Source organism: Euprymna scolopes, chromosome 2 (assembly GCF_053919585.1).
Source record: "Euprymna scolopes isolate OS-2025 chromosome 2, ASM5391958v1, whole genome shotgun sequence".
NCBI classification, from domain to species: Eukaryota; Metazoa; Mollusca; class Cephalopoda; order Sepiida; family Sepiolidae; genus Euprymna; species Euprymna scolopes.
The window spans coordinates 42,202,954-42,216,631 of NC_136483.1; the positions used below are offsets into that span (position 1 = coordinate 42,202,954).

Here is a 13,678-nt window from a genome sequence, read left to right on the forward strand (position 1 = left end):
ACTCTATCGGGCTCAACATTTGGCCTGGCAACGATAGAGGTACTCCATATACAAGTTTGGCTGAAGAGTATCCCAGGTCCTCTTTGATAGCAGCACGACAGCCAAGAAGGACAACCGGTACATATTCGCTCCATCACTGTTGGTCAGGGTAAGCACGTAATGCTGCTTTCAATTGGCGATGGAAGCATTCAATCATCCCGTTAGAAGCAGGGTGATAGCTTGTAGTGTGAATACGTTGGATCCCTAGAATCCTGGAGAGTTCCTGGAAGAGGTTGAATTCAAACTGTATACCACGATCAGTGGTGATGGTTGTGGGAACTCTGTAACACGATATCCAGCCTGATATAAGGGCTTGCACTACAGACTAAGCCAAAAGGGGAATGTCTTCAGGCCACCGTGTGAAATGGTCTATACAGGTCAGGAGATAAGTAAATCTCTGACTGACCGGCCAAGGTCCAACCAGGTCGATGTGCACATGGCTAACCCGAGCGTCTGGGGTGGTGAATGTTCCAAGGGGTGCACGGATTTGCTTGTGCACCTTTGACTTTTGGCAGGATACGCAGGAACGTGTCCAGGCAGTGATATCACGCCTCATATTTGGCCAGAAAAATCTAGCTGTAATCAGCTTCACTGTGGCTCTGCATCTGGGGTGTACCAGATTGTGTAGGGTGTCAAAAACAACTCTACAATGAGTTATTGGAACGAATGGTCAAGATGAAACCGTTGCCACAAATGATCTGCGTGTCTGAGGTAGGCACGGGCAGGTATGCAAATTTGCAAGTTGTAAATTCAGGTGACGATGGATCCAACGTGTCCAGACTTTGCTGATCTAAGGCCATCTGCTGAGATATGTCAGATATCGCTGGTGAATTGCGAAACAAAATCCAAGTGGCGTATTTCGCGGGGAGAATATTTGTCCGGCTTAGAACGCAGTGCATATGTCAGCGGACGGTGATCAGTGTATATCACAAATTGATGACCCTCGAGTGAATGTTGGAAATGTTTCACTGCGAGGTACATTGCCAGGAGTTCATGGCCAAATGTGCTGTAACGTTGATCCGCCGGTTTCAGCTGTCTCGAAAAGTATGTGAGAGGTTGTAACTGTTGTTGGTGCTGCTGTTGCAACACTGCACCTACAGCTGTGCCTGATGCATCAACGACCAGAGAAAACTGGGCATCGGGTACAGGATGTGCAAGTAGAGATGTTGTCGCCAGTTTTGTTTTCACTTCATTAAAAGCCTTAAGCTGGATCTCATTAAGTGAGATTTGCTCATTTTTCTTCTTCCTATTACATAACAGGTCAGAAAGAGGAGCTAGGAGATCCGCGCAGTGTGGGATAAAGTGTCTATAATAGTTTAACAGACCGAGGAAGTGCCTTAGTTGGCAAGGTGAAGTGGGTGGTTAAAGGTATTGTAGAGCCTTCACCTTTTCCGGTAATGGAGCTATTCCATCTGGGCTGATAATGTGGCCCAGGAAAACTAGTGACGATGCACCGAAAACACATTTACCAGGGTTAATCCTAATCTGGTATCGCTGAAACCGTTCAAATAGTAGGCGGAGGTGAGTGATATGTTCCTCAGGTGAGGTACTTACCACGAGAATGTCGTCTATATAGTTATAGACGAAATTCAAGTCACTCACTACTTCATCCATGAAGCGCTGAAATGTGCTAGCCACATGTCGTAAACCAAAGAGCATAGTTAAGAATTCATATGCTCTGAATGGAGTTGTTACCGCAGTCTTGGGTATGTCGGCCGGATTCACTGGAATCTGATGGTAAGCCTTAACTAGGTCTAGTTTAGAGAAGGTCTTACAACCATGTAGAGAGGAAGCAAAGTCTTGTATATGTGGGATTGGGTAATGATCAGGTACCGTCATGGCATTGAGTCGTCAGTAGTCCCCAGTCGGACGCCAATCTCTGTCTCGTTTCGGGACCATATGCAAAGGGGAAGCCCATGGACTGGACGAGGGGCGTATTATTCCTAGCTGCAGCATATGGTTGAATATTATATATATATATATATATATTTATTTTTGGAAAAAATGTTTAGTTACTTTTTTTTTTTTTCTTTTGAACGCTCTCGCAGTCTGTCGCTTACGGACTGCTATGTGATGTGGCACCGCGCGTTTTCTTCCAAGAGAATATATCGACCACGTGCGTCAAAAGATGTGGCGCTGACCCCTGAAAATATTTTTATGCATATATTTATTCTCGGGTTAAGAAAATGGCAAAGGTACTGTGCATAACAAGGAAATAGCGCCTTTTTCTTTTCTTTTTTTTTTTTTGTTGAGCTCGAATTTTTTAAAATTCGATATGAAGTCGACAACTCCGTGTTTATTTTTCATTGCCGAGTCTGACGAGGGGTTTTGTCATTGTTGTTCATCCGCTGCCAGCGAAATTCTCTTTTTCCTCACCGTCTGTATACCCAACGTTGCTTGTCTTTAGTCAAATAACGGGATGATGTGCCGGTTGTCTGTAAAGGAAAAGAGTTCTGGAAAAATGAGGTCTGTTAGCGTGAAGAGGAAAAAAGGAGGTTCAATGCCATTGTTGCTTGTTGAGTTACTTGTCAGTAGTAGTTCACGTGTTTTCTCTGTTGAAAAGTTCGCTTTTTTGGGCTGAATTTTAGCTCACTGGTTTTTCCGTGCTTTGTCCGGTTTTACAAAAAATGAAGAAAAAGGCTCGCCATTCAGAATATCACGAGGAGGTCACCATTACGCACTCCATAGAAAATAAACACCCCATAAACCGTTAAAATAAATCACCACGCAGCAGCAATACACTCCCTATTCAACCATAACACATTTACCCCTTAATCTCAATACTATGTTAAAGACAATTTATATTCTTATATATCATACTATATATAATAAGCTTCTCCTTATTTATTTAGAATTCATTAAAGCTTCCCCAACACTATAATTCCTCTTAATCTTTTTCATCCCTAATGAACCTTACGCTAGACGCCGCATCCCCACCATGCTACCTAGCACCTTCTCTACTCTTCTGATGAGAAACGTTAGGCTTCGAAATGCCCTGGCATAAAGAGTCCCTTTCATCCCCCAAATTTTGCCTGTATTCCATTATTCAATAAATGATCCATTCTATATCTACCTATATATAGTTTTGTGTCTTCATTTCATTCTCTTGTTGTTCTATTGTATAAGCTCCAATAATTATTGTTGAGCTTGGCATTATCCGGATAAGTCTCCTTTTGTGGAATTGATCTTTTTTTTTCTCTTTTACTTAAAGCTATATATATATATATATATATATATATATATATATATATATATATATTTTATATACTTAGTTATATTTTTGGAAAAAAAACATTCTAGCAGAGTGCTCTATTATAAGGGAAAAAATAAGAGCATAATATTTATATTTTTATTTTCAGAAGTATAGATAAGATAAATTATCGGTACCGTCGGTTTCAAACCTGAAAATAGGGAACTGTTTTACGACGGTCCGATGACTTATCTTATCTAAAATTCTGAAAATAAATAAATATATATATATATAGATATAGATAGATAAAATCAAGAAGTAAAAATTAAGTTTACAAGCCAAAAGTGTGTGTAAACTTAAAGCAAATATAAATGTTAATATTTATATAGTAATCCCAACCAAATGAAAAAGCCCATTACAACCAAAATAGGGAATAGAGCTTATCACAGAAGAACACAATTTAAGACTTTACAAGAATTTAATGTTTGACAGGATACTCAAATAAGAAATATTAAGATTTGCTTACTCCGCAGTGTTTCAAAGAAATGCAGTCTTCTCATCAAAGGAAATATATTAGCAAATAAATATTATAAGGAAGCTATGAATTTGCTAGTACTGACAGAAATTGAAACTGCATTTTATAAAAACTAGTCATATGTGCAAAATAGTTTAGTGCAAAGAGTCCATGAAATGAGGGAAAAAGACATGAAAAATGAAAAAAGTAAATTAAAAATTAAAGATTAAAAATCCAGATGAGAGGATATGGACTGGTTAGATATTTCTAAAGTGAAATGATCATAAGAGTCAATGTTCTCATAAGAAGAAGTCGGATTTATAGTGTTGACAAATCGATCCAAATTAAAATTCAAAATATGCATAATCCAAATCTGTAGAAAGATCCCATTTATAAGCAGTAAGATTATTTTGAATTTTACAGAGTGATGCAACGGGGGAAAAAGTGGCTTGTTAATTTTAATGCATCAAAAAATAAGCTTCTCTCCTTTCATCATAATCACTCTGACTCCCATCACGCCCCAATTGAAATGAATGGCTCTCATCTTTGGGAAAGCGTTATTTTATTTCAATCTATATGTTATTGATCAGAGTCATCCGATAATGTGAGTTGATTTCTACATTCTCGGATTAAAAACAAATATTTTAACTTTTTTCATCAATATCATTATTTATCCAGTGCCAATCCTTCCTTTGATTATAAGTTCTACTTTTTTCCAAGTTTTTCAGAATTATTTTAGGTACTCTTACAATTATTATCATTGTAGTTTTATTCATATTCCACGTTTTATTCAGTTTCCTAGCAATTTCCATCTATTTACTTAATTTTTCTGTCTCTTTCCACTGCACTCTGTGATCTGCTTTAATGACAAACTTTACTATTTAGCGTATTTTTATTTCTATTGACTATTATCATGGCCGGTCTTCTTGCTTTAGTACGTTTTTCCATTTGTATTTTCATGCCTTTTGTTTTCCAATACTGACTCCAATTTGTATCTGCTATTTATCTGTATGTTCAAAGTACAACCGTCTATACAGTTCTCAGTAGATTATATTCTGAACTCAATCATGTCTATTTTTATATTCCTTTTGAGTTTGCTTGATGCACTCACATGATGTAATTTGCTGTTTCATCTCTTTGTCCACATAATTTACATTTGCTATTTTCTTGGATATTGTTTATCTTGGTTTTTATGCAGTTTGTTCTGATCATCTTGTTTTGTGTGTTGTACAATAGTGATTCCATTTCTCTTATCATGTGTCATTTCCGTAGCTATGTCCATGTTTCCTTATGTGAAATTTCTTCTTCTTCTTCTTCTTCTTCTTCTTCTTCTTCTTCTTCTTCTTCTTCTTCTTCTTCGAGGTCTGGCACTAGTTGTTCCTATTGATACACGTGTATTTTTCTCTAGATTTTGCATGTCAGCATATCACCACAGATATTCTAGTAATCTCTATTCCATTATCATTGTAATTCACTTGTCATTCTCGCACCAGCCGTTACTATTGATTTCACTGATAACGGTTGATGGTTTTATTATTTAAAAAGAAATTCTCAGAAAATGAATAATTTAGGATTTTTTATGCATATTTTTTCTATAATATTTTAAAAGTCAGTATTGTGTTCCTTTCTGTTCGTTGTAACGTTTTTATATTACTTTTTCCATTTCTAAAGTTTCTCATTCTTTTTTTCTAATATTCAGAATCAACATTTTTCATCTGCATAAGATGTTTCACCCAATAATGGAATATCTGATCTTTTTTTCAATCAGGATTAGTGTATCTCTGTCTTATTTCCTATTTTTCATTTGTCTTTATTCAAAAAATATGATTGTCATTTTTTGCCTTTTTACTTCTTCCTCATTTTTTTTAATTGTTAATAATCCATTTATTTATTTATTTGTTTTCTTAACTGTATTCTTGTATAGTACTCTTTCTATCAAAAAAATATTGAAAATACTTTTTTTCTAGTAAATTCTTTTTTTATTGTCTATATGTAAATTTGTATATATTTACTGTCATACTTTTGATATTGTTCTTCTTTGGGATGATTCCATTATTGTAATCATTAATTTTCTATCATCCTAATCCGAAAAATGACCGTTGAAGAGCATATTTAGGAAAGGGAGTACCTCTTTATTGCAATACCCTAATTTTTTTCCATTGAATGTTCACCCAAAATAATAATTCTCAAACAGATACAAATTAATTTCTAATTTTTTTCTTTGTTTTTGTTTTAAACATAAAACTAAAACCAGTATTTTTCCAATTATCATTTTCATAAGAAATGTGTGCTGTTATTTATTTTTATTATTTAGATTATTTGGACTATTATTCTCATCATGAATGTTATTCTCACAGCGTTATTTCCTTGCTTTCCATTTGCAACAGGGGGATAATTTTCTATGCAATGCTGGTTGGAAAACTACCTTTCACAACTCCATCTTCTGACCAGTTTCGAAGAAGAGAATTACAGCAGCAAATTGAAAAAGGCCTTGTAAACAGTCATTTCAAAGAAATGGTGCATTTAACACCAGGTAAGTAAACAAACAAACAAAACAAACAAAGCAAACAAAATACTTTTTTCTGGTTTCTCACTGTTTTGTTTGTACTAATGAATTATCACTTATCAACATTGTTAAAAATAAAAACTTGATGATAAGGGTTAATGAAATGGATAGCTTGTCAATTGAATGATGATGAATAGTATAAAGAGACTGAAAATCTAAACATACTCCCCACTGAAAACAACAACTGTGGATCGCCCATGAAATGTGAGGACTAAAAGATAAACTAAGGGGAACCAAAGTTACTATCTATTCTTATTATTGCTTATTAGAATAAAGAAACAAGTAATATATTCATTAATCTCCAGATAAAATAATATGCAGGAACAAATAAAAACCTATCAAAGATTGCAATACATAATTGATTCTTTTATTACTTATAAAAATAATTCTCATAGTTTCCATGTCAACAGAGCTCAGCCCTAAAAGACAAAGCTCCAAAGTCTCTATTATATTTTGTTAACCAATTGTTTTCGCCTGTGCTCCATTATCAAGGAAGGATTTTAAGTTGTCACTATACCATCTGTTAGTTTAGTATTTGTTATATATATTATTAAATATAATTGTGTGTTTTTTCAGAGTCGTTCACAGTTCTTTTAATGGGTAGTTCATGATTCTCCTTAGAGGACTGACTTCCTGGCTGAGCTAGTGTTGGCAAATTCACAGTAATGTGCATTTCCTGATCATTGTCTCTAGGGAGTAGACTTCCGGGCTAGGTTGATGTAGGTACATCCCTGGGAATATTCTCTTTGGTGATTCATTATGGCCTTTGCCCTTGGGAGCTAGATGCTTAAGTGAAACAGTTGCCTCACTACCATCTGATTTTCTAATGTGGGCATATTGTGGATTTGCTTCTATCAGTTCGACCTCATCGACCAGTGGTTCATGTTTGTTGTTCCTGGGATGCCATTTCATCAGTACTTTCCCAGCGTGACTTAGCCAAGCAGGTAAGGTGATCTCAGTGGTTGAGTGTCTGTTAAATTTGAATAGTCGTTCATGTGGTGTAGCGTTGGTTGGTGTACACAGCAATGAACGACTAGCATGCAAAGCTTCAGCCAGGACTTCTTCCCAGCGTGACTCTGGAAGACCTTTAGTTTTTAAAGCTAGAAAGATTGACTGCCAGAAAATGCCATTGTCTTTTCCACTTAGCCATTGCCTTCCGGATTATATGGAGTTGTTCTACTTGTGAGAACTCCATGATTGTGTAGGAAAGTCCTTGTTTCTTGGGAAAAGAATGAATATCCTCTGTTGCTGTGTATGTATGCCGGCATGCCAAAGATAGAGAATAGATTAGATAGGCAGCTGTTGACAGTTTTGGCTTTCATGTTTGCTCAGGCATAAGCAAAGGTAAACCTGGAAAATTCATGTACAATGGTTAGTAAATATCTGTTCCAATATGAAGACGGTAGTGGTCCCTTAAAGTCAATGCTCAGGCAATCAAATGGCTGAGTTGCTTTGACTAGATGTAAGTTAGGTGGTTTGTGGAAATTCAGTTTGATAATGTTGCATGTTTGGCAATTAGCTGTCACTGCACGGATTTCTTCAACTGAGTATGGCAAGTTTCTACTTCGAATAAAGTGTGTCATTCTGGTTGCACCTGGGTGACATAGGGATTTGTGTAATGCTAACAGTTTTTTGTCCATAAGTGTAGCACAACTTGTTCGTGTGAGAGTGTCTGCTGCCACATTCTCTTTTCCCTCTCGGTATTAGATGTCAAAACTAAAAGATGCGATTCTCCAGTGCAGTATCTTTTCATTTTTTATTTTTCCATGATTTTGTGTATCAAACATGAATTGGACAGATTTTTGGTCTGTTTTTAGAATGAAGTGCCTACCAATTAAGAAGTGTTTCCATTTCTCGATAGCATCAACTATTGCAAGAGACTCTTTCTCTACTGATGCATAGTTTAATTCCCTTCCTTGTAAAGATCTTGAGTGAAAGGCAACTGGTCGATTGTCCTGACTAAGTACAGTGGATATAGAGTTGCAGGATGCATCGGTTTCGATGACAAACATTAGATCGTTGTTAATTTCAGTTAGGCTGGCATTTATCAGGTCAGTTTTCTGTGTCTGGAAGGATGTTAAAGCCTTGTCTGATAACAGAAAGATTTTTGTGGATTTCAGATTTATAATTTTGTCTGAAAACCTACTTATGCATTTTACATAATATGCACACATTCCAATCACACGTTACAACGATTTTGTATTTTGGGGTGCTGGTAATTCTACAAGTATGCATAGACGTTCTGGGTCAGGCTTGATGGTTCCCTCAAATATCCAGTATCCCAAATGATCAATTGCTTGGGTAGAGAATTTTCACTTCTCCTCATTGTAGGTCCAATTATCCCGTCTGGCAGCCCTCTGGAAACACTGAAGATTGATCTCGTGTTTTTCCAAGGTAGTGCCACAGATGATCAAATTGTCAACATATGCATAAGTTTCCTGTAAAAAATGTTTTCCAATGACTTCATCCATTTTCCTTTGGAAGCAAGCAGTCCCATTAGTCACTCCAAAAGCATCCTAGTAAACTGGTACAGTTGACCCCCAGACTGGAAAGCAGTATAAGGCCTGTCATTGGGATGTAAGCGGATTTGGTGGTATGAACTTTTCAGATCTATTGTACTGAAATATTTATACTGTGCAAGTTGATTCATAGTGCTTTCAATGTTTGGCATGGGGTATGCATCTAGCAGTGTATATTTATTGACATTTTGTGAATAGTCAATAACCATTCTTTTTTTTATGGTTACCATCCTCTTTCACGACCAATGGTTATGCTTTCCATGGGGATACACTTGGTTCAATAATACCCTCCTTCAATAACCGTTGTGTCTCTGAGTCAATAAACTGCTGGTCTGGCTTTGAGAATCTCTGCGGTTTGGTTGTGATAGGTTTGCAATTTTTGGATAAGTTAGCAAACAGGGTTGGAGGTTCAACATTGATAGTCGTAAAAATACAAAATGTTAATGTTGGTTTGCTGCCACCATATTTAATGACAACACCTTCAGGTTCTTCTTGGAAATCAGTACCAAGAATCACATCAGTACACAAATCATTAATTACATTTAAATTAAAGTTCCTGTACTCCCGTCCAAGAAGGCTGAAGTCCACAACACAATATCCCGTAATTTTTGTGGTCTGTGCTCCTGCAGCCATGCGAATTGATCCTGAGCTTCTGTGTTGCTTCAGCTTAAGTCTTTTGGCAACATTGTGGCTTATAAAGCTTCTATCAGTACTTTCACTGTCGATTAGGGCTTTCAGTTTATGTCCTTTCAGAAACAAATTAGTGGATACTTTAAACCCCGACCCAGTAACAGCAGAAAAGATGGTTGAGAGTGTAGGGCGGTTACTATTTGATATTGACTGAATAGCATCGACAACTGCAGCTGAATGAGTGGTGAAATTGCCTGCATGGCACAATTTTGAAAAATGTCCGATTTTCGAACATTTATGGCAAGTTACTTGCTGGACACTTACTTCGTGGGTGGTGTAGATTTCCACAAAATCAGCATTGTGGTTTTGTAGCAGACAACGTGGCTTCCATAGATGTCCCCTCTTCTCTAGCAGCAGTAGTCATAGTAAGTGCGGGAGAATCTTGCTGGACAAAGGCAATAGCATTCTTTTGAGCAATGTCGAGAGAACGATTTTGACTCTAAGCGTTCTGTAGGTCTAGTGTCCTATTCTCCAATAGCCTCTGTCTAATAGGATTAGACTCCAGACCATTGATGAATGCATCCCGAATAAACTCTTCCTTATAAACTTCAGCTGTGACTGGTTTGAAGTAACAGTCTTCATACAATTTGTGCAGAGCTTGTAGGAATTGGTCGATAGACTCATTCGGTTTCTGGCACCGACTAAACAGGAGATGACGTGTAAATATTTCGTTTATAGGCTTAATGTAAACATTCTCCAGTGTCCGTATAGCCTCTTCATATGTGTCACAATATTATATGTAATCATACACAGTCCTGTCTATGTTGCCTAACAAGACATTCAATTTATCCATCGGTAATCCAAGCATTTGAATAACGTCCAAGTAATTGTTGAATGTCCAGTACCAAAATTTCAACTCTTTAGCAGCGACTGGTGAATTAGCATCATGGCTGAATCGTTCTGGTTTCAATACCTTATCCATTTGAATAAATTTGTTTTGAATGAGTTTTGAATAACTTCTAGTCGAATAAATTGTGGCGAATTACAAGAATAAAGAATACCTTTAGGAGATTTAGGGTATATTCGACTAGAAGAACACACAATACATATACAAGATGGCGACTCGGTATATCAAACAAAGGGAGACAATTTCCTAGAAAGGGGCAGATTACTCTCAAGTGATTATTATTTTACCACAATAAACATTGCTCATAATTCGCTGACTCTTCCTATTTGGTATTAATGTTTAAACATGACTGTCCCATGTAAGAGGAGTTCTATTGGAGATAGCGGGACACCTGCCTTGTGCAAAGTGCAGTATTTCTTCTCCTATTTATGTACTATCTTTGTTTTTACATTTCCATCTCATCATCTGACTCCTCCTACTCTTTTATGCACCTCTGCACATTTTTCTTCATTACTATGACGTTTAAAAGCATTTAAAAGGCAAATCCGTTTCAATCAAACCATTGTACATTTCTGAAATTTGTAACATATAGTTTTTAAATAAATAATTTGTATTTTAGCTCTCACATTTGCGATCAGGCACTTTATTGATTCTTTTCAATGGTTCTCGATGTCATATATATATATATATATATATATTCCAGATATAATGACATCTGCATGAATTTCTAAATGCTTGACAATAACGATTATAAATAACTAGCTGGGGGTGTTTTACTTTCATTTTTGCTTTACTTTTGATTTTTTTAACTATGCCATTTTTTACCATTTTTTTCTAAATAGAATTTTGAAAATTAATTTAATTACTGTTATTTTAATATCTATTTATTATTTTATTTAAATAAATTCCAAAACTTTCAATCTTTTAATACATAAAGATATGCTAAGAATTAGAAAGCAAGAAATGATTTTTTATTCGACAGTTTAAATGCTACTAAATTTCGTTCAACTTTTGAAGGGTCTCAAAGTAATTCAGCCTTTTTTTCTACTATTCACAAAAGATTAAAATAGTTGATTCGTTTCTGAATAAATCGAAGTGTATTATAGCGAAAATTTCGTAATTAATTTTTTTTAAAGAGGACTTAAAGAAGTTAATTCTGATACTTCATACTATTACATTACATTTTTTTATTTCAATAAATAATCGTCTAATAGTAAATAGCAAAAACTAATGCATATATCATGTAGAAATGAGAAGCACACGCATATGCACTAACATACAAAGAGTGGTCACATTATTTTATTAATATACTGATCAACAATGCTTATTCATTTCTGAATTCGTTTATATATATATATATATATATATATATATATATATATATATATATATATATATTGACAAAACTTTAGAATGGGAATAACTTCAAAAAAGGAAAATGATAGCATTCCTTCAATGAAGTAAACCATTACAGAAATATGAAAAATGCTAAGAGAATGAATTACCAATATTTAATATTCAACTACACTTTCCTGCTTGTTAATTAAATATTGATTACTTTCAAGTATGTTCTTTATCCTTTTTAATTTGAAATTGTTTAATGGGCAATTATAGTTTAACATCTAAATTTTTAGTCCTTTTCTTATTTTTACCCTTTCCTTTCTAAATTAAAATATTTTTATCAATATTATTTCTTTTTGTCTTTTTTATCTTTATTTATTCCCCTTCTCCTTCTGATTCTTCCATTTTTCTTTTTCTGATTTCTTCATGCCAGACAAAAAGAACAGAAAATAATGAATGTCATTAACAAATAGAATACCCTTTATGTTGTCTAATTATCTTCTTTGATTTAAAAGCTTAAAAATTAAAATTAGTATTTTCTGACCAATTAAATCAGTGCCTATGAATTCAGCAGTAAGTTCGCTTGGACCTGATCAAAATTGCATAAATTACATAAATATAACACACACACACACACACACACACACACATTGCTTACTTTTAAGATGATAATTTTGAGGAGTTTGATAAAATCATTATTACAATACCAATTCACCTCAATATCTTTAACTGTGACAGTGGTTGCGATTTCAAATTTAAACAACATTTTAAACAAAATCAGATTTTTTACAAATACATTTATAAAAAGGGTTGCAATTCACCAAATACTTTTTTCTTTACTTTAGTCATCTCCAACAAGGCACATTGCTATTGAGACATAAGGGTCTTCTTTGAATTAGAGGTGCATACCTACAGAGGCATGCTGAGCAGGGAGTTGTGCAGGTAGATATTTGTTCATATTACATTTAAATTTCTGCATAATTGTATAGTCAGGGAAACAGGAAGTCAGGAGGAAATTCCAAAGGCAAACAATTTTAGGAAAGAAGCTATTAGATTAGAAAAACTTGTAAAGTGGTGGAATTTTGTTGAATATCAGGTCGATTAAGAGTATTTACATCAAGGGGGCACCAAGGAAGCTAATTTGTCAGAGCATATTTTATTAAAGTGATGTAAAATCAGCAGAGCGATGTGATATAACAATAGGGCAGGAGCTGGAGCTGGTAGACAGTGTGGAACCTATTATACTAATGGCTCTTTGTTGAACCTTATCTAAGAGGAACTGTCCAGTAGGTGATGCACCAGCCTAAATGTAACCGCAATACTCCACACCTGAGTGAATAGTGGCTTTGTAGAAATAGAATATTGTCAATTGTACAAAGTTTGCTAGTACAGTAGAGAGAGCCCCCTCTTTTTTGCAGCAGTCTTGGCAATGTCTTCTATATATTTGTTCCAATTCATATTACCTCTGAATGTTAGGTTGAGGAGTTAGACTTTTGGCTAGGGTGCTATTAGCCATGGCAATCAGTGGTTGTAAAGGTTATAATTGTTAAAGAAAGGAGCTTTGTCTTAGTAGCATTAAGTGTTACCATTTATTTATGCCCCTATTTCACTACAAAATGAGTCATCTTTAAGAATTCAGCAATTCTCTTGGATATGTATGTGTTCGGTTCATCCATATATCAAGAATAGAGCACTGTTATCGGCAAATATACCCATCTTGAACACAATTGCATCAAGGAAGGGAACATTTATAAAAATTAGGAATAGTAGAATAATAAAGGTTTGAAGATCGACTCCTGGGGAATACCTGTATTAATGTCATGTTGTTCTGATGTACATGCCACTGAGAACAACCTGGATTCTTTTACTTAGAAAGATTTGATTATATTAAGTATTCTTCTAATAATACTATATGAATTAATTTTCATGAGAAAATCTTCATGCCAGAAGTCGTCAAAGACATTATATATAT

The 13,678-nt window shown here is 35.1% G+C and overlaps 1 protein-coding gene across 3 annotated transcripts in view; it reads left to right on the top strand.

The window, feature by feature from the left end:
* The window catches only part of LOC145291414 (uncharacterized), an 879,668-nt gene that overhangs the window by 563,778 nt on the left and 302,212 nt on the right, over nt 1-13,678 (top strand). For all 3 annotated transcript variants that reach the window (XR_013869410.1, XM_080137226.1, XM_080137236.1), the window contains one exon: nt 6,131-6,276. Coding sequence is in view for 2 of the 3 variants with exons in the window: in XM_080137226.1 (XP_079993352.1) it covers nt 6,131-6,276 (146 nt within the window). In the remaining variant the exon portion in view is untranslated. The remainder of the gene's footprint in view (nt 1-6,130; nt 6,277-13,678) is intronic.